Raw genomic sequence first — 23,140 nt, forward strand, 5'->3', positions numbered from 1 at the left:
TAGTAAATTTTGACTCATAATTGGAAAAAAGATGCATTGAAGGAAAAATAAGTTGAGCTACATTGAATGTTCACTGAACGTCAGGGCACTGTTTTAAGGATTTTACTGTATTTAATGTAACTCAGAAGAAAATGAAACCCAAGAGTAAGTGGTAATCCATATTCTTAACAAGGTTCTGCTTCTTTTGTTAATGGAAGTAAGTAGTTGAGTTATATGTTAAAAGCTTTTGCTTTTCTCTGGAGTTGAGAGAACAGGGAGAGGGAGTTGGAAAAACCTCTTCAGCTATGCAAAGCATCAAAACAAGTGGATCACATTCTGTCCTGATGCAGCAGGTGACCTGGAAGATCAAGAGTCAGGAAAAAAATGAGTATTTCTTGTTGAACTGGTGAGTGATTAGCCCTCTTTCCCCTCCTGCAAGACTTCCTTTCAGGAACAAAGCAAAATGAATTTCCAACCATTTATTTTATTTGCATGGTAGAATCAATGAAAGAAGTATGAAAATTTCTGTCTGACAGAGGATATATGGGGAATTTATCATAATTATATAAATGTTATTGATGTGTGACTTTGTTACATTTAATGAAAGAAAGAATGGTTACAAGTGTGTTTATCCAGCTCCTTGCTACTCCTTTCTCAGAGGCTCACCCTGTTAAGATTTTTACATATATCGTACATTTGCGCTTAACCTGTTGGCCATCCAGGTATTCTCCCAAAGGCCTAAGTCAGGGCTTGACCCTGGTTTGTAGGCAGAGTAACAGTATAATAGTGTGAGCTCCCCACTTGGGTACTTCACAGCTCTCATCCTCAGCTCCATAAAGGGAGGTTGGTGAGGATGGTAAGAACAATATTCTAATATTTGGTAATCAGGGGAAGTTTCAGAATTACAAAATTGCCTTTTTAAAGATTTTTAATGCTGGGGTGTATGAGGAGCTTTGTGGCCCTTGCAGTTAGAACTGGGTTCACTATGGACCTCTCTTCCTTACTACTATAGTTGGGAAATTCATTTTTAACTTTATTAAACCTGTTTCTTCAGAAAATGGGGATATATGTTACATCAATCCATAGAGTGGCTTTGAGCGTTAAGTGATTTTGAGCACTTAGCCTAGTGCTTGTCATGTAGTTTCAGTAGTAAGACCTTACTTTTCCTCTAGATAACAAACCAAATAAATATTAAATATTTAAAATATTTCCTCTATTTGGCACGATTAAGTTGTATAATTTACCTGTTGTCTTGCATGTCTTGCAAAATAGTGAGCTTCTAATGTTAAAAGTACATGTAGGCTTTTGTGTCAAACGGTATTATAATCTCCATCTTGTGTTCACTGCTTCACTCAACGCACCTAGAAGAGTATCTGGCCCACTGTGGGGCAAATAGTTGTTAATTGCCCAGGCCAAGAATTCTGTTTGTGGTATCTTTCTTTGTGTGTGTTTCTTCTTGATTTCAATTAATTAATATACAATGGTAGTTTTACTGTAATTTTAAAATTCTGGTAATGCAGAAATCTTGGTTCATAAACTTGGATATTTGGATGAATTAACAAGGCAAGGAGAGTTCACCTAAGTAGCAGGAAAAATAGCAAGTCTTGAGAAAGAGATTTCGTTAAGAAACTTTTATTTTAAGAAAGGTTCAAACTTACAGAGGAGTTGCAGGAGTGGTACCCTGAAATGTTATGTACCCCTTATTTGGATCCACCATTCATATTTGCTTTCTATGTATTATGTATGTGTTATATGGTGGACCCCCAGAAATTAAGTTACAGGAATACCCCTTCATCTCTGAAAACTTCAATTTGCATTTCCTAAGGATAAGTGCATTCTCTTCTACAATCACACTATCATGATCAAATTCAGGATTAAAGATTGATGTAGACCTTAATATACAATCTTAAGTTCAGGTTGTGCTAAATTTGTTAATACTAACCTTTAACAGTCTTCCTGCTCCTAATCCCTCATTGCATTTAGTTGTCACATCTCTTCAGTTTCCTGTAATTTGGAACAACTCCTTAGTTTTTCTTCTTCACAGCATTAAGAGTTTGAAGACTCCAGCCAGCTGTTTGAAGAACATTCCTTAACTTGGATTTTTCTGATTGTTTTCTCATGCTTCAATTCAAGTTGTACATCTTGGCAAGAATACTAGTAGTGGTGCATTACATTGTGTTAACTTGTACTATTTTGTCTACCAGATTTCTTTGCTGAAGTTATTATTTCCTTTTGTAATTAATATTCTCTGGGATGATATAGTGAAACTCTGTCTTTTAAACAAACCCAGTGATTTTAGCATCTATTGATTTTTGCTTGAATCGGTTATATCTTACCTTAACTGATATTCTCTGTCAAGAAGAGCTTTCTTTACCTTTTCTGCATAGACCCAAGTTCTTGTTTCATGTGTTGTCTGACATTCATTCATTTTACCTCTATTCAGCCAATGGGGAGTGCCCTTTCAAATTCCCTAAATGAGACTCAGAGAGACTCTTACACTGAATAGTTGAAACTCAGATACATCATTTCTCCCTGCTTATCTCTTAAGAGTACTATAAAATTTATGACAGCTTGATTGAATGTCTTAAGGGTTAAATTGTGGAAATTTACCAGTGGTTAAGATTCTACCTCCAGAAGGGACAATTTTAGAGAACAATATTCTAATTTTTATATTGATTTTGAAAACTTCGCACCTTTCTTTTTTGTATACTCTAATTACTTTTTGAAGATCACATAATGCAGGCACAACTACATACTCAGGAAATTCACACAAGTTAAAATCTATTTTGACTAGCTCTCCCTACTAATCTTACTTTCATTTGTTTCAGAATTAACTAGTATTAATGGCTTACTATTAACTCTTTACCTCCATATGTGTATGCATATTGAAATGCTTGGTTTCTATGCTTTTTACATAACTGGAATTATTGATATTCTGCAATGAGTAGAATTTAGAGATCTTTGTCAGTATTTAGGACCTTTCTCATTCTTTATAACTATTGCATAATGTTTCATTGTGTGGATGTATCTGGTTTAATCACTTTAATTATTGCCAAAAGTGGTTAACACTCTGAAAGTTACTTGAGAGTGGACACCGTGTGAAGTGAGTTGTTCAGGGGACCCATAATAATACCTTACACAAAAGTTATGTTTATGCTTATGTTTTTAAGAGAGAACTTCTTTCAGATTTGCTGTAGTAATCAAGTCTTGCACTCTTTATGTTGAAGGTTTTTTTTTTTTGACATAGAAGATGTGTATATACAAGGTGTTTAATTTAGTGTTGCTTAAATGATGTACAACATGCTCATTTAACATTCACCATTGGTGTGGAAGGGAATAGCCCCTTGGCACTCAGCTAACATTACTGAGGAGAATGAATTATCCATATGATGGTATGTTAAGGAACTGCAATGTAATGAGACAGAGGTCCCTGCTTGAGTATGAGCTACAACAGTTGCTGGAATTAGGCATGTCTGGTGGATCATTGTGGGGAGTCCAGCAGGAGTTTTATTTGCATGGAAGAACACAGATGTTTCTGATGAAATAAAGCACGGCTTAAAGATACTGCGAATAAGACAGGCAAGTTTGTCCAGTAACAAGTATAGGACATTCAATTAGAAATCCTTTTGTAAGTACCAGGCACTCTTCTAAGCACATCACATTAACGCTTAATCCTGTCAACATCCCTAAGTAGGTTGTTATTCCCACTTTGCTTCCTACAGATGTCACACAAGTAGAAGTGGCAGGTCTGCATCACAGTGCCTTTTAGAGTAAGTGAAGAATGTTATGTGGGGAAATGGGTGCTGTAATAAATACAAGGAGCAATCAGGATGGTAGTCAAAGGCATTTCAGCCTAATGTTAATGTATTAATTATATTAACACGAAATAGAGGGCACTCTTTAAACAGGCTCCCCTCTATATGATAACATCTAGCTAGTTTATATTTACTAAAGACCATAAGAAGCTTACCAGCAGCAGTCAGTTTAATTTTACCTTTTTGAGGTGAAAGAAAACTAGTGTAAACCAGTTGTTCCCTGATTCCACTTATGCCTGGTTCTGAGATAAAGCATAAGTGGCATTTTTAGATACACCACAATATTCATTATGTGGGTAGCTATTTAAAAACATCAGAACCTATATCATCATTTAAAGTTAAGAGCTGGATTTATGTTAAAACATCCTTGGTTCTTGGGCCCTATGAGCCTGCTGTATTGTACACCCTGATATTTGTCCCATCTGATCCATTTACTAGACTATCACTCAAGTTCCAGACACTTGGCAACAGGTACCTGTCACCCGGTCTCCCAGAAGCCTTTGGGAGTGGTGGAGACACACAGCAACAAGCCGTCCACTCTAGACAGCAGGAAGTGGTAAGAGCAACAAATGTGCCCACGTGGGTTTCTGTCTGCTTGTTTGGCATTAGAGATGGAGAAATGCTGGTAGGTGGCCAATGTGAGGAGAGGGACTTTTCCACCCCATGTCACTCCATCCCTCTCCTTGTTTGGAGAATCAGGAAAAGGGTTTGTAGGGCCTCAGGGTCATCAGCTTGGATTCTGTCTAAAACCTCCTTTCTCCTTGGAGAGTGATAGGATGCTATTTAGGGATGTTAAAGTCCTTCACATCTGTGTTCGCACTACCTTCTTTAACAAGACCATGCAGATAACTGACTTCCCAACGTAGCTTTCTGCTAGTGTAAGTGCTCCTTGAGGGTTGGTTGGTTAGGAGGGGAGATAGCCTAGATTTGTATCTGAATGGGCTTTTTCTCTCTTTAAATTTATGAATGTAAGACATGCACAGTGAAAAACAAACCGTTCCTAAAAGATGTATGATAAAATTCAACAGCCTCATGCTCCCTTGTTTCATCAGTCACGTAGCTACTACATGTATCTGACTCCTGAGGTAAATTGAAGTCAGCATCAAATTTCTCATTTGATAAATTGACAGTGGAGTCTCTTCATATAGGTCAGAACACAAGGCATATTATACTGCATCTTCCTCAAGGTGATGAACATGCTGAGACCTTGTGGTAGACAAGTGGCCACAGATTCTTTGCAGCCCTTCAGTCAGCTTGAATGTGTGCTGCTGTTGTGACTTGCTTTGACCAATACAGTGCAGCAGTGACGCTTGATTTCTGAGCTCCAGCCTCCAGAGGCCTTGCAGCGTCTACTCTCATGCTCTTTCTGAGCATGATCACCTTGTGAACAAGCCTGAACTGGCCTACTTTTAGGAGGAGATGATAGGTGAGAGTGACCCATGGAAACAGGCCCAGGTTTCCCAGCTCTAAGAACCATCCCAGATGAAGCTCCTGACATGGAGTGAGGTCTGCAAATGCATATCCCCATTGAGCAGAAGAACCCCTAGATCAAACTACCAAACTAAAGAATGGGAGCAAATGAAAGCTCAAGTCACTAAGTTTTGGGGTGGTTACTCAGCAATAGATGTGGCTACAAACCTAATTAAGCCCTCAATCTAGTTAAAAAGAAGCATTTAACAAACGAGCAACTACACCTAGAAGAGACTGAAGCCATGCTGAACAGGGGAGTTCGTGCGTGCAGGGACCATTAAGCATTGTTTTCCTTTGTTGAACAGCCTCATCCCTGCTGCCATGCTGCAAATCTTCAACACATTCCTCAAATTCCCTTTCCCTAACAGCCTTACTTGTGCACGGAAAAAGATATTTTCTTTAGCTAGTGTTTCAATTAAATATACCTTCTATCTGGTATTTTAGGGAAAGTAGTGTCCATTTCTCTAATTTCCTTCCTATTGAATATTTAACCATAGTTTAAAGTCAAAGACAGGAAAAAGAGAAATCTTTTTAGGCCAGATGTTAAATGCTGAGGAAAACTGGAGATTATTAAAAAGCTTTTAAATGGGCAACCAGGATCCCATTTTAGTGAAAGTAAAATGTGAAAAGGAACAGGAAACAGGATGAGTCCTACACGAGTAGAAAAGACAAGCCATTTAAACAAATTGAGGGCCAGATTTGGTTTTTGGAGCTATCCAATTTGTGAATAAATAGGGACCTCCAGTTCTCCCGTATACTAAAATAGGGCAAGGATTTTAAATCACAGTTCTATTTTAGGATAGTTTAGTGGTGTAATTCTTTGGATGTTTGCATTTCAAATTTACTGTGTATGTAATTTCCTATTTTCTTAATCAGAATTTTGTGATCATGCTGTTATCTGTCCATGTTACTTGGCAAAGCTCACCAGCGATGTGAAAAGACTCCCAGCTGGCCATGAAAGCAGGCTTATTTGATTTAAAGCTACCTAAGACGGTAAGACAACATGGAAATTACTGTGGGACCCCAGTTTAGGTTTAGGCAGCATTGCTGGAGTAAGACAGCAAGGGTGTAGCACATCAGATACACACGCACGCATGCACGCACATACTGGCTTTGAGAAATATTCTCAGGGTGGAATTGTATATGGGAGGATTCAAAGGAAGCTAGAAAGGGAATTAAGAGGCAGTAACAGTGTTTCCAAGGGCATTGTGTCATTACCTTTGGAGGTCTTCAAAGTGGGTTGCCTTTCTTTTCTGAAATAATACATTTCCCTCATAAGGCTGAACAGTTCCTTCCTTTAGACTTGTGAGGGGCTCTAGTATACAGAGGAAGTATTGTTTGGTGGTTGAAAACCTGGGTGCTGGTGGAACTGTTTTGTATTGTGATTATGGTGGTTATTAAATGAACCTATATGTATGTTAAAACCCATAAAAAATTGAAAAGAAAAGAGTCAGTTTTACTGTATAATTAAACAAATCCACAGGGTGTTGGGGTTTGTGTTTGTTTGAATCAAGCTCTGTCGCTCATTAGTTGTGTGAATGCACAAGTTACTTGTGCCTCAGCGTCCTCAACTCTAAATGCAGGTTAATAGTACATACCTCCTGCATGGGGTTATTCTAAGGATTCAGTTAATACATGTTAAGTGCTTAAAACAGTGCCCAGCTTGTTGTACCTGCAAAATAAGGGCTAGTTACTATTATTATAAGAATATAAAGGAATAAAAAAGAAGGTATATGGGCTGGCATAGGATTACAGCAGCCATGAATAGTCTGAAATACAATTATCCTGAGATACTTGCTTTTAGGCAGGAAAGGAAGAAACTCTAGAAAAGTGTCAGTGCTCCTAAGCAAATTTAAGTCTGCTCTGTTGCTGTTTCTCAGGGAAGGCAAAAACCAACCAACCAAAAAAGTGCCCTTGTTCTCCGAATTCATTCACTCATGCAGTGATTACCTGCTATTTTCCAGGCACTTACTGAAAAGCTAGAGGGATCTTGGCAGTCTCTTACTTCCAAAATCACCTGATGATGTGGTCGTTAGCACATGTGTCTTTTTTGAGTGTGTGGCCTCAGTTTTCTCAAATTTACCAACACTACATCAGAGATACTGATGGTGTCTGTGATTAATATCATACCTATTGCACCTACCAGTGAGAATACTAAGACAAATGAAATTCTTCCATTAGGTTGATTACTCAGAAGGTGAATTCTGAGAATTATCCAATAACCCAAAGGAAGCTTCTGAAAAACAGGAACCTGAGGTCCAAGCCATAGGTGTATTAAATATGCTGTAGACTTAGGAGTGTTCAGATCATGAAACTCTTGTACTAAATGAGAGACTATTGATGGATGGTCTTTGACATGAAGGGAAAAAGTGAGGCATTATTCCAACATGGTGTTGAAATATTAACCTTCAGCTGTTCCCCAGCCACTACAGGCCATCAATGGGCAGACAACATGACAGACACGTTAAGAGCAAGCAGGTGCTATCTATTCAATTCACATGAGTCTGAAGTCTTGTTTTTATTGTTTAAGAATTACTCTTTGACAGCTGAGAGAAAACAATCCCCCTGGGAGAAGGAGAGCAGCCAACAGAAAATGGAACTGTCTGAGAAAGAGTGGAAATGATTCTATTGCTCCATGAGACAGAGCCAAGTGGGAGGGAAGCCAGGGTAAATGATCAGAGGCTGTTCTACAAAACAGCTCGCCTCAGCTTGAGTGCTGGGTGCCTAATCAGTGGAGCAGTAACCACTCTGCCATGTCTGGCACAGCTGGAGCTCCGAGTTAGTCATCTGTAGGAAACTCACCTTGATCTCCATTTTGCAAGAAGTGTCTGAATGATCAAGAAACATAAGCACACATGACTGCATCTGTACTCCACTTCTTGGTTATCATGGGAAGTGTCACGAGTAACATAATTTTAGACTATGGGGAACCACACATTAAAGTTCTATTGATTGGCAGGGCTTGCTGTTTATGGTGATTAAAAATATAGAATGTGTTAAACTTTACTTTGTCTTGGTAACTGAAGAACATGCTGCTGTTTTAAAGAGGGCAAAAAAGAGATGGTGGAACTTAAAAAAACCCTGCATTTAATCTCACATAGAAGTCAAAAAGCCCTTTGATGGCACATATTTTACTCCTTTTAAGGTATCAGGACATGCTGAACGATACAAGGGGGCAGACTGAAGTAAACTAACTAGTATAAATTTGCTTAATGGTTTCCTAGCCCCTCAAAATAACCTGTTTTGTGGCAATGAGGGGGCTGTGCTGACAGTTTGCCAGTAATTTCTCCCCTTTAGTAATTCCTGCATGCTGCCATAGTGTAAGTGATAGTGACTCAAGGGCAGTCTTCAAACTAAGTTAATGGATTAAGAAGCATCCATAAACTGACTTAAGTTCAGAAACCAACACAGTAAGAAAACTTTCTTACAGCAAAACCCACTATTGACCAGTTGGATAGACCAGCATTGATCCTAGGCTGCATTAGGTTGGCAGAATGTGGAGTAAATTAATAGCAGATCCTAGTGGCCGTTCTCCACTGTCTAAGCACAGAGGGTCTTTTTTGGTTTGAGGTACTGTAACCACCCTTTTCCTGGCTTTCTTGCCAATTTTTGCTGAGAATCATAAAATGTTAGGACTGAGAAATACCTAGTGTCATTCCCTCATTTTATAGATGAGAAAATTAAAACCCAAAGACATTAATATAACCAGGGAAACTGAAACTTACTTAGTAAACTGCACTGTTTGAAACTCCTAGCAAAATACCTTGGAACATTTTTAGATATGCCAAAGTCAAGCTTTAATTAATTACATTACATTTTAGAGGTAAAAGCGACTGCGACTATAAATTATGAATATTAAAAAATTTTTTTTGCTAGTCAAGAGGCCTAAAAGCTTAAGGATAAGATAAGGAAGGCGAACTGTTCTGCCTTCTAATATACATATAAGTTATCAGGGTAGAGACAGCATCAGTTTTTGGGTTCTGTATTTCTCCTCAAATGCCAAGTTTACTGTATTTTATTCATTTTATCTAAAGATTCAAGCCTAAGCTCCAAGCTGTATTTAGTGGATACAAATATAATGTTCACAGTTTTAAGTTGTAAAATAATTGTATTTCATTCTCTGTAAAATAAGAAAAAAACCCTACAAGTCCAGTAACAATTTTCTCAACTTGAGAAGCTACCGCCCTCTAGAGGGTGGGTTTGGAAACATCTGGGATACTTCCCAATTTTCCAAATAAGGGCAGGAGAGTTGCTATTGGCATTGAGTATTTGGGGATGAGGGATGCTCATAAAGAACTACCTCCCCCAAGATGCCAATAGTGTTCACCTTGAAACATGATGGAAGTGAGATCTACAAAGTTTTTACAAGTTGCATCTGAAAATTAATTTATTCTAGAATGAGTGACTGAGTGAGGCTAGAGTGTATACGGTGATAGAGAACATGGGACTGTCAAGAAGGTCATGCTAAACCTGAGTCTACAGGAAGCTCCTGGATCTGTGTTTCAGGCCAGTTTACTCTATAAGCATTTATCTCAACGTTGAGATCTGGGACTTGACTGACCAGTTGGTCACTGTACTGAGCTATAGTACTACTTACTCAACTAGGAATACCTAAAGGGAAAGATTTCTGACTGACGTAATGTTATACCATGTTTACAGGCAAATGTTGATAAAATGGTTAGTGTTCTGATACTTGGAGAATAGACTTCAGATTTCAGGAAGATATAACTTGAATCCTTTTTAGTCTTAAGATTTGCAGGCACTTTCAGATTATGTAATGTAAACTTCTAATTGTTCTCCATCATCTATTCTCCCCTTCTTAATAGAAATCCAAAATCCTTATTTCCCTCCACTCCCCTGGCTTCCCAGTGGGGGCGTGTGGCCATGTAACTGTTAACCAATGGATGATGTCATGTCTGCAACTTCCAGCTTCCCCTTTCTTTTAAATAGGGGAGCTGTGTGCTCTTCACTCTCTTCTCTTTCCACTTGCTGCAAAAAGATGACAACTTGAGCAACCACCTTAGACCCAGAGATGGAAGCCGTGGAGTGCTCCCCCTGTTGGGTCCTGGGATGACTACATGATGCAGAGCCACTTACTTCTATCTCACTTAAGCCAATGTATTTTGGAAAAACTGATTTTCTGCCACTTTTTTCATATGCCAACTGCTAAGCTGCTCTCTCAACTAGACTCCAAATAAGAAATGCCATCTGGTCTTGGTTAAAAATAGTAGCGGGAGAACACTGAATGTAGCAGAACTCCTTTTTTGATATATTTGAGCCACAGACACACACATATATGCACCATACAAAAAAGTAACTTGTGTTTACAAACTCAGTACTTTAAAGAGAAGCACTGTCCAGAGTAGTTTAAAAAGGACAGGAGAGGGGAAGAGGTGGGGAGCTTTATTACCATGATATTTAACAAAATCCAATGTATGTAATATGTTCTATATGGTTAATCTTCAGTGTGAACAAGGTCAGCTTCGTATATCTATTTTTTCTTTTTCTGCAGATTGTACACAAGGGCAGGAGGCTTCTTGGTTTTATAGGCCACGCTTCTCGGGATGCGCTTTCCTTTGATGTTGACGATATGTGGTAAGAGCGGGGGCCGGACCGTCAGTGCTGTTCCTTGAGGTGTATAGCCTCGGAGGTGCAGTCTGTCCTTAAACTGAGGCGTTACTGCGACCCAGCCTATGCAGGCAAGGGGCAGAACGCAAATGGGTGTTAGCAACCACCTTACCAAAAACACCAAACGCAGCTTAGAATGGAGACCTAAAGGAGGCTGCTGCTGTCTTTCACTCTATTTTTTTTTTTAAAGACATACTATGCATTCGCGAAAAGGTACAAATTTATTTTCAGAGTAGGTTGCATCTTATGAATAAAGTAGTATGTAATTCTTAAATATTCAGCTATGTCAGTTAAGGTACATTTATATAAAAATGTACTGTAAGTTAGTAAGGCTACTTTATTTACCTTTTAAAAAGTGCTTAGTGTAAAATTACCTGCAGAGGAGAACTTGATATCAGCCACTGCTTCAGATTCCCCAGGTCCTTCGTCTAATGTAATGTCTTCAGCAACAAGAGGAGGAAATGATGCCATTCTTTCTTCTCCACCCATTGGAACCTTCCATGGGAAGGAAATGAAGATATTTGGAAGTTCAAATTAAACACCTCATAACTCTAATATTAAGTAAGGCATTGATAATTCTGGGAGGGTATCAAGAATAAAATCCTTTCAAATATTCAACTGTTTAACATTTAAACATTCCAAACACTCCCAGCGTCAAGGGCCCCATGTGGGCATCCATCTGGTGGTAACCTCCAGATAGCAGAATCTTGCTTTATTAGCTTACACTATTTTTACAGCTCTACAGACAATAACGTTGGGCAATTAAGGCAACATCATTCCAAACACCTTAGTTCTTATAGGCCTGGATGGACTGGGAGATTAATCCCCACCTCATTACAAGTCAAGGGTACACGTATAATGGGTAAGATTCAGTTTCTATGTTTACAGGTGTTTCCGTGGATTGGAACTGGATAATAACTTACTTATTAATAGATCTCTCTGTGTTTTACAGTAAGGACATTAAGACAGATGTTACAATATGGCTCCTGCCCCCAAGTAAATCAGAAAGTGGAAATAACATGTAAACTAATTACAAAGTAAGAAATGCAATGAGAGGCATCTATTAAGTACTATGGTTGTGGAGGAAGAAGTAATGGAAGTGTTTCAGTCAAAGAAAACATTAATGAAGAGCAGTATTTTGAAAAACAGGTTGAAGTCACTCAGTGGAAAGGTATTCTGGGTTAGAATCATGTACAGATACAAAAACTGAAAAGAAGATAATGGGTTCAGGGAACTGTAGTTTAATTGTTGGGGGGGAGGTGTATTTGTGCGTGCGTAATAGTTATGAGACTTCTCTCAGTAATGTGGAACTACCAAGGAATTTTAAGTAGGTCAGAGAAGAGGTAAGGATAAAAAAAGAATACTGTGACTTGCTTTGTATTTTGGAAAAATCTCCCTAGTGCAGGGCTTTCAACCTCAGCACTCCTGACCTTTTGGGCTGAGTAATTCTCTGTTGGGGGAGGCTGTCCTGTGCATTCTATAATTTTTAGCAGCATTTCTGGCCTCTCTACTCAGCATCCACCAAGATGTGAAACCAAAAATTTCTCCAGGCTTTGCCAGATGGCCCTTTGGGGTAAGAGTCAACCCTGGTTGAGAACCACAGCTCTAGTAGGGTGGGGTAGGAGGAGGGCAGTAGAAACTGAAAGCTGGAAAAATACTTAAAGATCTCAAAAATAGCCTAATGGAAGCAGATTATGTTTGGACTACGAAGCTGGTTTCAGTGATAACTAAGAGGCAGGACTGACTTTGACTTGGGAAGTGAGTAAAACCAGAAGGCAAGGATGATTCTCAGGGCAGCCCAAGAAACTGTTTATATTATGCTGGGAGAGAAGTCTGCCTGTTGCTTTGAGAAGTATCAGTGCTGTTCATTCTGAAAACTACACAGATGCATGGGGGTAGAACACCATAGTGTTCATTTTTATGAGAGCTGTATAAACGAAGGACATTTTCTTTCCTGTAGGTCTCAAGTTGTCTTACAATTTGTGTATTAATTGTTTTATCTAAAAAGTGAATGAATTTAACAGAAGAACCGAGGTCTTCTGTGGTACAAAAATCGACAGATCCAATATTGCTATTTGCTTTTATATGCTCACTACTTCGCAAATTCTACATGTCTCTGGAGTATTCACTTTAGGGCAGTTATCTCAATGGAGTTTTAATTTCACAGTGGCTTCCTTAGGAAATCCAGAGAGAAGGAAGCATTTACTCCTCAAGTCAGGTTAGTTTTATCCTCACTGAGGGTGGGTGTTTATTCTGCATTTTGACTTACTTCCGGTTGCATGAGCCTTAGTTAATGGTAAATCACTGGATGCAGCTATTTTTGCAGTAAATACATCCCACCACCATCATCATCATCATCCTCATCATCACCACCACCACCACAGATACTTATATAGTGGTTACAACGGTGCCCTGGAATTTAATCTTCTCCACAACTTTATGACATAGGTACAACGGACAGAGATTAAAAGAAAAACTTGCCTAAAGTCACACGGCTTTGCTAAGTGGTGGAGCAGAGCGGGATTTGAACCCAGTCTGGCTCCAATGATCTTAAATATTATACACTAGCCAACAGTGTCTACAGCATGTCTGGTTAGAGCTGAACAGTCCCCACTCAGTCTAAGGAGGACTTAGTAAGAACAATTTCAGTGGCACAGAAAGGGCCAAACAGGGACTGCAGAGGATGGGACGTGAGGAGCGAGAATAACCTAGATTGTAAAGAGAAGGAATGAGCAGAACACTGAATTTTGTTTTGTTTTTTAAGACCAGAGAAATTTTAACACAGTACTCACAAGCCCAAGGAAGGAAGGAAGTAGAGCAGGAGAGAAGAGGTGGGAAAATCTGTAAGTGTCTGGGATTATAAAAACCTGGGAGGAGAGCTTTTCCACCCCAACGACAGCTTCTCAATTTCGGCACTTCTGACATCTTGCACCAGGTAGGTCTTGGCTGTGGGGGGCTATCCTGTGCCCTGCAGGATGGTTAGCATCCTCTCCGGCCTCCCCCTCTAGATGCCAGCAGCACCCCAAGTTGTGAGAATACCTGTAACTTCTCTTCACTCCGCACTATCCAATACAACTTTCTGCAATGACGTGGCTGCTGGGCAGTTGAAAAGTGGTCACAATGACAAAAAAACTGAATTTTCAATTTTATTAAATTGTAATTAATTTACTTTAATAGCCACATGTGGCTACCGTTTTGGACAGTGTTACCTAGAAAAACCCAGCTCTGTCACTATTCTAGGATCAGTCCAATCCAACATCCCTTTTCTTATAAGAGCCCACCTCACTTTATAGCCAAAATTCTCAAGGTGAACAGGGTAAGGGGAAAGCTAGCTGTTGGTGTAATGAAGATGGTTCTGTCCAACAAAGGCTTTCTTAACAGGGCCGAGGGACTGTCACAGGGGATGTTAACCCAACTATGCAACCATCAAAGCCTGTCCCCTTACCTTGAGTAATGTATGACCCGCATGCTTCTGATACATAGTGTCTGCCCTGTCCAAGGAAGTAATGTGCACGGGAAGGAAGTTTGAAGCCACAACTGTAAACCAAGCTGACTGATTCCCCTTAAGAAAAGAAGAAGGATTTATTTCATACAATGAAAAATTTGCAAAACCAGCACATTACAAGGTACAATTAAAGGAAAAAAATCAAACTCCCTGGTAACTGTAATCAAACTACATCAATGTCTAAAAAAGGGAGCAAAATATGGCAGAAGCAGTGCATTTCACCTGTTTATGGGACTATGATTCCTTCTATAGGCTTGTTGATACATCATCATCATCATCATCATCATCATCATAATAAACTTCTGTTTTGAAAAGCAAAAGGAAATACTGTCTAGTTTATATGTCCCTGTATAAAGTTAAGTTTAAAATATTAACATTCTATGGGCTCTAAGGGGAATTAAGTGTTTTAACAGGTGTTAAGTGTGAAAGTCTAACTTTCCAACAAATTATAAACCCACACAAACCCAAGAAGTTGCTATAGGCAATGGCCTGCAAGTTACATTCAGTGCTGTTGGACATATCCATGTTTCATTTTCCTTTTTCTCCTCACTTTGGCAAAACAGGGATCAACTCTATAGATACTCTAAAATCCCTGAATGATGCTATGTAAATGAATACCAAATCAAAAAATACATAAAATTACACATACATGGGATATAAAAAGTGTAAAATTTATTTAATGCATATAAACTCTGTACCTAAAGCCGTGAGCTCTAATTTCCACATAAAACATTTCAACATTAAACAATATCAGAGGCAAAGTATCTTTTCTTAATGCCAAGCTGAATGGGGCACTTAACTTCCTATTGAAAATACAGGTTTTAATACCTAGTACTTTTTCCCTCCATTTCTTTTTCCTAAGTTTTTATTACGGACATTTTCAAACATATACACATAAAAGAATAGTGTATCAGCCCTACAAAGGGAAGACCTAGTTTTGTTCCTCTATCTGCTTCCTTAAAGTAAATCCCAATACTAAGTCATTTCTTAGTGGTACAGACTTTCCTTACCTGCAGAAAATCTATGCGGCCTATGGCACCCAAAAATAGAACCATTCCTGGTTTAAGCACAAAAGTTCTTGGAACAATGGAGTGTGTTGGCAAAACAACATTTACTTCTTTTTCTGTTAGAAGATTTAAAATCTATAAAGCAAAAGGCAGAGTTTTCAGAGAATTACTTTCAATGAACATATATATTGTGATATACCTGTAAGATAAAAAGTGATAATAAAATATTGCAGGCTTCATAATAAATAAAACTATGTATTCCAGATTTTGCTGCACATAAAATTCATATATTCTTTCTGCTTAAATGAATCATTTTACGAATGGCTCTATTTTATAACTTAATCTTGAGTAATGGCAAAATAACTTTATAGGAGTATGAAACAGAAGCATCCCCCGAATTCTGTCAAATTTGGTGTGAACTGAAAGCCCTAATGATTCAATCCCAAGCTAGAAAATAGGTTGTCTCCATCAAGGCTTCTGGGGAGCAGCAGTTGTCAGCTAAAGGTCACGTAACATGCCACATTTAATCCTAGAGTGGAAAGTATGCACTTTTGCAATGATCACCCACTTCTAGGAGCAAGTAAAGAGCCTGAAGAAACTTTTCTAAATTCCCGTCTTTGGTTTCCTTATTTTCCCCAAATACTCGGGGGGGAAAAAAAAAGGAGAGAGAGACAGAGAGAAAGTTATAAATCCTGTGGCTTCTAAGGATGAAGAGCTCCTAAAGAGACTAGAGAAAAAAGAAAAGGAAAGCCAGGCATACAAGATTCTGGCAAGATTTAAGGAATCAAAATCTGATTTAAAAGAAAATAGAGAAAGTTAAGAAACAGGTAAGAAACTTTTGAGAACTTGCACCTTAAGAAAAATAACAAGGAGATAAAAAATGTGTCATATTCAAGACAGGCTCACAAGAAAATACATAAAGGGGCTGCAAATAGTTTTTCTTAGAATTTGTGTTTGACACGGCACATTAAAAGCCACCTGCCTGGAAGGAACACTGTAGAGCATCTTTGTGTTCCTCTTGTTTACGGGTGATTTGGACGTTTATCTTTTGCTGTTGTTGTTTTTTCAAATATTGTTCCTTATAATAGAAAGTTTAATTAGCTCCAGAATCTAAGTTTATGAATGACAGTGGTCACAAATTTATAGCTACTTATCACATTTAAAAATAAGAGTTTCACACTTTTGTAGAACAAACTGAGAACCCCTCCATCTTTTTATGTGATCTGGAACAACATAACATGGCATTAGAATAGGAATTTCCCTGTAAATGTGAAAAAGCCCAGCCCTAAAATTGACGGGCTCAAGGAATAGAGGAAAAATGTAAAGGATTGCTATTATCTTGGATTCATTTATCTCTTTTAGTCTACTGTTAAGTAAAATTAAATGATATATATATTAAAAGCCACCTGCAGTAAAGAAATCTTTTAACCCTTTTACCAGAGACCCTAATACTTCCATTTCACAACAGAGTTCCTTGGTTCAGTTTAGGAAACACTGGTTGAAGGCATCAAATAAATAGATCAATAAACTGACACTGAATCCTACTGCCTGAAAGAACTTTTATATTTAAAACCTTGCAGGTCTCACTGCTGGGTTCTTGCCTTTCTGACTAATTGACTAGAGGGTACACATGACCAAAGTAACTGCTATCCCTGACCTGAGTCTAAAAGGGGAGAATGAATTGGTGAACTTAAAGTGACAGAACATTACTAGGAAGCAGTACAGTTGCTCTGAAGTTCTGGATTGCTAAAGAAGAAAAGACTGGACACAAACAATTACTGTAGAGGGCAAAAAAGGTTAAAAGACCTATATGGGGACACCAGATAGAATACAATTCTGAGAATGAAACTATAAGTGATTCTGATGAGGCAAAAGGGAGGAAAAATACTTAAGAATCTAATGTTGTTTCACAGAACTATACATAGACAATTAGGTAAATTAGAACCTGGTCAGTAACCAGATTCAGAGGAAGCTGATTAATGGATCTGTTCTAAGGCTGTATCCTAAATGCACACTTGACTCAATTGATGACTTGGATGATGATCCAAACTGCAGATGAATAAAAGGTGAGATTTAATGAGCATGTAGGATATAGGCTGAATTGAAGATAAAATCCAAATTGCCCAGGAGATTCTGCAAGTAGATTAAAAATACGTGCAAAAACAAGATAGATAGAGTTAATCCTATTCTAATTAGGCTCATCTGAGGCACGTATACAAGAAATTTAGTTGTTTATGTCATACTTTAAGAACAAAAACAAATTAGAAATCATTGTGACAAAGGGCTTGTGTTCATCACTAGCCCATCAAAGAGAATAGCTATAGGAAATGGAGACAAATCGTCTGGATTATGTCAGCACACTAAGTATTCCATCTTTGTCAGATGAACCAGTGAAAGAAAAAAAGGGTAGAATGAAGGAGAGAGAGAACAGTATACTTTAAAATACTTCAAAGTCTGGAAAAGTAAAGAGGCATTACATTTGTTCTGTACAGCTTTAGGGAACAAGGAGGACAAGTGACAGGGAGATTGCTCAGCTCAATACAAAGAGCAGTCAAAGACCAAAGAGGTGAACTTGGAAGGTGAGGTGACACTGTTTCAGGTGAATGCGAGTCATGCTGGGTTCACTGCTTGATGGATATGTTATAGAGGGAATTCAAGCATGAAACAGGTGACTGGACTGTAGTGATATTTATTTCTTTCAACCTCAAAATCTAGGATTCTGTAAATGTCTCCCTCACTAAGGTTGGTATTTTAGGTACTATAACCACAAAAGTTATAAGTAGGTTGGGTATTATAACCCCAAAGATGTAAGTAGGTTGTTAGCAGTGAAGCCTACATAATAGCATATAGAACTTGATGGTTTATAGATTCATCTCTGAACCGGTTCTATGAGTGAATCAGAACTGAGTCTAAAAGAAAAGGGCACCTCTTTTTTGCCAATTAAGAGAGTAGTTGTACAATTAAAAGTTAATGTTTCTAAAACACATCAAATACATACACAATTTTCTTTTGTAATTCCAGGGGTGTCGTAAAACCAGTGGGCATCTTTCACATCTTGTGGGGTTAATTCTACTCGTTTGGTGGATTTAGCTGCAACTGTAAGAGGTTCATTTCCCATGCCAAAGGCAAGTGAATCAGCATCAAACTCGAAGGTAGCTTCATCCTTCTGCTCTTCTGAATACAAGAATGTTCTTCCAACTCTTCCTAGAACAAGTTATACTGAAGTTAGTAGTTACTCCTTTAAAGATTTTGACTCAAGACAGATAATTCTTATGTTTGCCTCAAACAAGTTACTAAGACTATGGTGTATGGAAGGAAGTGAGACTACAATGATACTTTTGCTTTATTTCTAAAGGCAGTGAGAGTCAGACTCTTATACTGACCAAGTATGTATGTATGGCTGTGCATACTAAGTGGGGGGAGTGGGGGTGTGGGGAGATAGTGTTGGAAATCAAACTGTTTTTAGTAAAGAAAGGTTGAAAAAAGATACCAAGGAAAGAGGGACCATCCACTTTAAAGCTGGTACAGTTCAACAGCCTGTACTGGTTTGCAAGGAGGGGGCTGGAATCTCTGTGAAAATGCTTCTACCACTGACAACGGCCAGATAGGAGGCAGTTATTCACGCTTCCTTTCCTTCCTTTTGCTTCCTTTAATATCTACTGTCTCAACTTTCCCAGTGCAATGAATTCTGGATTTCCAAACATTAGCCTTGCCTCTAAAAGGAACTCTATGTTCCAAAATGACTAATTTCTCCCTCCAAAACTGGCTAGCCCCACAGAGCTGTAGTTCAGGTTGCTCAACAAAGAATTTTAGCATAGACCCAATAAGACTTTTGCTATAGAAGGTGCTTACCTACTACATAACCATGCTTTTTCAAGACATTAAGTTGATTTTGTTCTTGCTGGCTAAGATCTTTTTCCACTTCAGATGCATTTCTTTTAAGCCTTTTTTGCCTTTGAAACATTCTGTACGGGGTTGGGTTACAGATAGGAAACTTCAGGAGATTTAAGGTAGTACCTAAAATACCAAAGAATAAATACGTTATTATAAACATTGTACAAGAAAATGGAGTAAAACTAACATTTATGAGAAGCTACACTGTCTTGGGTACTGTGATTATTTCTCTTAACTTTCAGGACAATTCTCTACAAGATTATCCTTACTTTACAGATGAGGAAGTAAACTCAAGAGATTGGCTCACAGGCTCAACCAGGATTTGAATACCAAATCTATAGGCCTGTTCTCTTCCCATCTTCTCCATACTACTAACCATTATAAAAGCACTTCTATGTATAAGTCAACCAAACTCCAGGACAGAGAAGTACAGCTTATCAAGCAAAGTTAAACACTGGTTTCAAAGGAACAAACGAAGTAGTTCCTTTTGCCAACTGTTAGATACAAACAGGGTCACAGAAGGACCCATTTTGCAGTTACTACAGACATTCCTTAAAGCCACAAAGTTGACATTTCCTCTCTACAAAGTCATGTACCATGCTGCATTAGTGAATTATTCAAATGTTAAATGTGTATGGTATACAGATGTCGTGAATAAACTGAAGACATGAAGAGTAAGACTGAGGGGGTGGAGAGAGGTTTAGAAAGTAAAAGGACTTTTTGGAGAAACATACAAAGAACTAAAGCTACAAGGGAAACCTCCAAGAGAGCAGGAACTTCCCTGTGTCCCCTATAGGTGCCAGAACAGTGACTGGAACACAGAAGTACTCTTAATTATTTCTTTTGGAAAGTCACAACATATACTGTATTTCCTAGCACTAAACTGACACAGAACAGAGGTGTGACTAAAGTAGGCAGAGAATTTTTCAAGGGAAGGCTCCAATCAGCCTCTGGTGTACACAAAGGAAGGATATAGTACTAGGTGCCCGAATCGCGACCAGACTTCTCAGAAAACCAAGGGGGCGGGCCGCCTAATGCTCACCAGGCCAAGGGGAGATGGTGGCCCTGTCGATAGCCTCAGCACCCTTGGCGATGCAGTAATCTGACTCCAGGAGCGTGTTGAAGAGAGTGGACTTGCCAGTGTTGGTGGCGCCAACCAAGTAGACGTCGCCACGGTAGCGCCAGGAGCGCTGGAGCACGGAGATCAATTCTTCGACTCCATAGCCAGTCTTGGCGCTGATGAGCCGCACGTCCCTGAGCACTGTGCGGGACTTGGTCGAAGGAGTCGCATTCTCCTCCCCGTCCCGAGGCCGGTCCCCGCTGGGGTGTTGTGGCCTTCGGTAGCCAGGGGGCGGCAGGAGCCCGGCGCGGGCACAATCGTCCCACAGTCGCTCCCGGAGCCGCCGCCGGTAACCAGGAGTATCCTGGGGCAGCAGGTCCACCTTGTTTCCTAGCACGATCAGCTGCTTGGGGCCCACCAACGCGGGCAGGTGAGGCAGCAAGTTGTCCGGCAGATCGAGGAGGTCCACCATGTAGAGCACCAGGGAGGGCTCGGGCCGCCGCAGTGCGGCGCTCACCAGCTCCAAGTACTGCTCGTGGCTCACCTGCAGACGCAGGGCGCGTCGGTGATGAACCAGCAGCCAGCAGCGCTGGCACACCGTCCGCGCCAGCCCGCCTTCGGTCTGAGCCGCCGCGCTGAATTTCTCGCTGGGCAGGTAGCCGGGCAAGCCGGGGTCCTGGCAGTGCAGTTCCGCCCCGCAGCCCGAACAGTTCAGGCCGCTAGGCGGCACCGTCGGGTCCGGGTGCCCCACCACCGGGTGCACTCGCCCGCTCGCCTTTAGCTTCCGTAGCCGCCGTTCCTCCCGCCGCTGTTGCCTCTGTTGCTCCTCTTCCTCCTGCCGCTGCTGCAGCTCCTGCAGCCGGTGTTGGAGGCTCAGTGCGGGCTCCGGATCCGGGACGTACTCGGGGAACAGAAAATGCTCCTCCATGTCAGCACTTCCCTCGTAACCCCCAGTCGCTGTCGGGCCACAGAGAGGCCCACGACCCAGGCCCGATGGGCGCTGGGAGCAGCTGGCGGCGCATCTCCTCTCCAGAAGCGTCTCCCGGAGGCCATGGCGCACTACCATGAGAGCGGATCCCCGCAGGACCCTGCATAGCAGCCTAGACGTGAAACGCGCGGGCAGCATGAGAAACGCGAACGCGGGCAAAGGGGCGGGGCCACCTGTTCGCATGCGCACTGAGGCCCCAGAGTCGCGTTAATCACTGGAGGAAAGCCCGGGACTACCTGAGAGCAGTCATTTGTCAGTGGGCGCACTTCCGCTCCTCCTCCTAAATCTAATGTCGTGAGTTCTCGCGATGAGAGTTCTTTGGCCTGGAAACACTTAACGCGGAGGTAAAAGTACCAGGGACTTAGACTGAGCTAGGTTGGCCGAAAAGGGCTAGGTTGGCCGAAAAGGTTAATTAACTGAGTGAGGGTTTGTTTAGTTTCAGACTTCTTCAACGCTCTACCGTCGGCACTACCTGCCGTTCAGAAATCACACTTTTGAACCTTTAAAAAAATTGAGGTATAGTTGATGTATACAGAAATCGGTTTTTAAAGTTTCGTGTTTTTAAGTCTTTGAACTAAAAAAAAAAAGCATCGAATGTTGCACACTCACAGCTCAATCTAAAACCTATTAGTATAGATTCTTTATATTTTTTTCCAGGTGCCATTATATGTGCAACAACATTGAAAACAAAAACTGTCATTGGCTGGATCCAACCCTGAGACAGTAGGAGTGGTCCTCGCCGTAAGCTACAGAAGCGGGGGACTGCAAATTCTGCATGTGCATACTAACACTTCGGGAACCTTTGCTTAAACTTCGCACAGGCGCAGACTTTACAATGACGTATTTGTGGGCGGAGTTTTGCGTGGGACGCAGAGTATTCTGGGAACACCAGAGACGGAAATCACTTCGCTTCACGCTGCGGATGTCGGCGGTTGCTGCGCACTGTTCTCTGTGATTTCTAGAGTTTGGAGCTCGGGAAACGTTTGCCAACATGTATGACGCGGACGAGGGTAGGTGAACACTCCGCGGCGACCCACGTAAGGAGGGAAACGTGGAGAGCTGGACGAATTGAGGATTTGGGGCCTCCTTTCCGGCCCGCCGCGCAGCGTTTACAGACGTTTCCCTTACATTCCCTAGGCCCGGAGCGAGTCCATTACTGCAAGAGGTGGTGGGTGCAGGAAACGTAGTAATCTCAGTCAGGGAGAGTTTTTGTCTCTTGCCTGCTCCTGAATAAACCTGACACTCCCTTCCTATATTGAAATAGCGTGCAGAACCGTACGGCAAATAACCGTTGTTTTGATTTTTGTCTGAAGCAAAGGGCTCCTCGATTTCCCGTGAGGCCAGACCTAGTGGATTTATTGAATAGTTGAATTTTTGAGCGTAACCCTGTGCCAGGCATTGTGCTAGGCTCTGGAAATACGCCGGGGATAAAAAGTATAGTGCTTATGTGTTGGATGTAGGGGAAGGGATGGGTCTGGTTTGGCATTTCTTCACGCTGTCCTGTGCCAAATAAATTATCTTAAAAGATACCTTCCTTCCTTTCACAAGATGACAGAATTCTAGGTGGTATGTACTTTATTGAACAGGGCCAATATACCCTTTTTTTCCCTTTAACTTGCAGAATTTTTAGTCATGTGTAGTGTATTTTCATTATGTATTTTTATTGCTCTCCCTTCCGCTTTCCACAGCTACTATTTCAAACTTCATTTTCTTCTAGCTCCTAATCTCGTGTCCACCCCTCACATTTCTATTTATTCCCTCAGCTACTTCATGGAGAAAATAAAAGTAAAAAAA

At 40.4% G+C, this 23,140-nt stretch overlaps 2 protein-coding genes across 8 annotated transcripts in view; one reads left to right on the forward strand and one right to left on the reverse strand.

Moving 5' to 3' along the window:
* LOC105091800 (nitric oxide-associated protein 1) overlaps window positions 1-21,603 on the reverse strand; it is a 34,734-nt gene extending 13,131 nt beyond the window's left edge. The window contains exons 1-8 of one of the 7 annotated variants that reach the window (XR_004142143.2): window positions 20,341-21,603; window positions 19,257-19,421; window positions 18,403-18,608; window positions 15,408-15,539; window positions 14,620-14,699; window positions 14,338-14,454; window positions 11,267-11,387; window positions 71-337 (exon numbers count right to left, since the gene is read on the reverse strand). Coding sequence is in view for 3 of the 7 variants with exons in the window: in XM_031469534.2 (XP_031325394.2) it covers window positions 10,756-10,955; window positions 11,267-11,387; window positions 14,338-14,454; window positions 15,408-15,539; window positions 18,403-18,608; window positions 19,257-19,421; window positions 20,341-21,529 (2,130 nt within the window). In the remaining 4 variants the exon portion in view is untranslated. Of the gene's footprint in view, window positions 1-70; window positions 338-10,510; window positions 11,000-11,266; window positions 11,388-14,337; window positions 14,455-14,619; window positions 14,700-15,407; window positions 15,540-18,402; window positions 18,609-19,256; window positions 19,422-20,340 lie in introns of those variants that run through there. The other 6 variants (XR_004142137.2, XR_010380618.1, XR_004142142.2 and 3 more) reach the window with 6 other exon arrangements.
* A 604-nt stretch (window positions 21,604-22,207) lies between these two features.
* The window catches only part of POLR2B (RNA polymerase II subunit B), a 44,184-nt gene continuing 43,251 nt past the window's right edge, over window positions 22,208-23,140 (forward strand). The window contains exon 1 of the mRNA XM_010983379.3: window positions 22,208-22,356. Within this exon, the coding sequence (XP_010981681.2) occupies window positions 22,338-22,356 (19 nt within the window). The 5' untranslated portion in view covers window positions 22,208-22,337. The remainder of the gene's footprint in view (window positions 22,357-23,140) is intronic.

Source organism: Camelus dromedarius, chromosome 1, assembly GCF_036321535.1.
Source record: "Camelus dromedarius isolate mCamDro1 chromosome 1, mCamDro1.pat, whole genome shotgun sequence".
NCBI lineage: Eukaryota > Metazoa > Chordata > Mammalia > Artiodactyla > Camelidae > Camelus > Camelus dromedarius.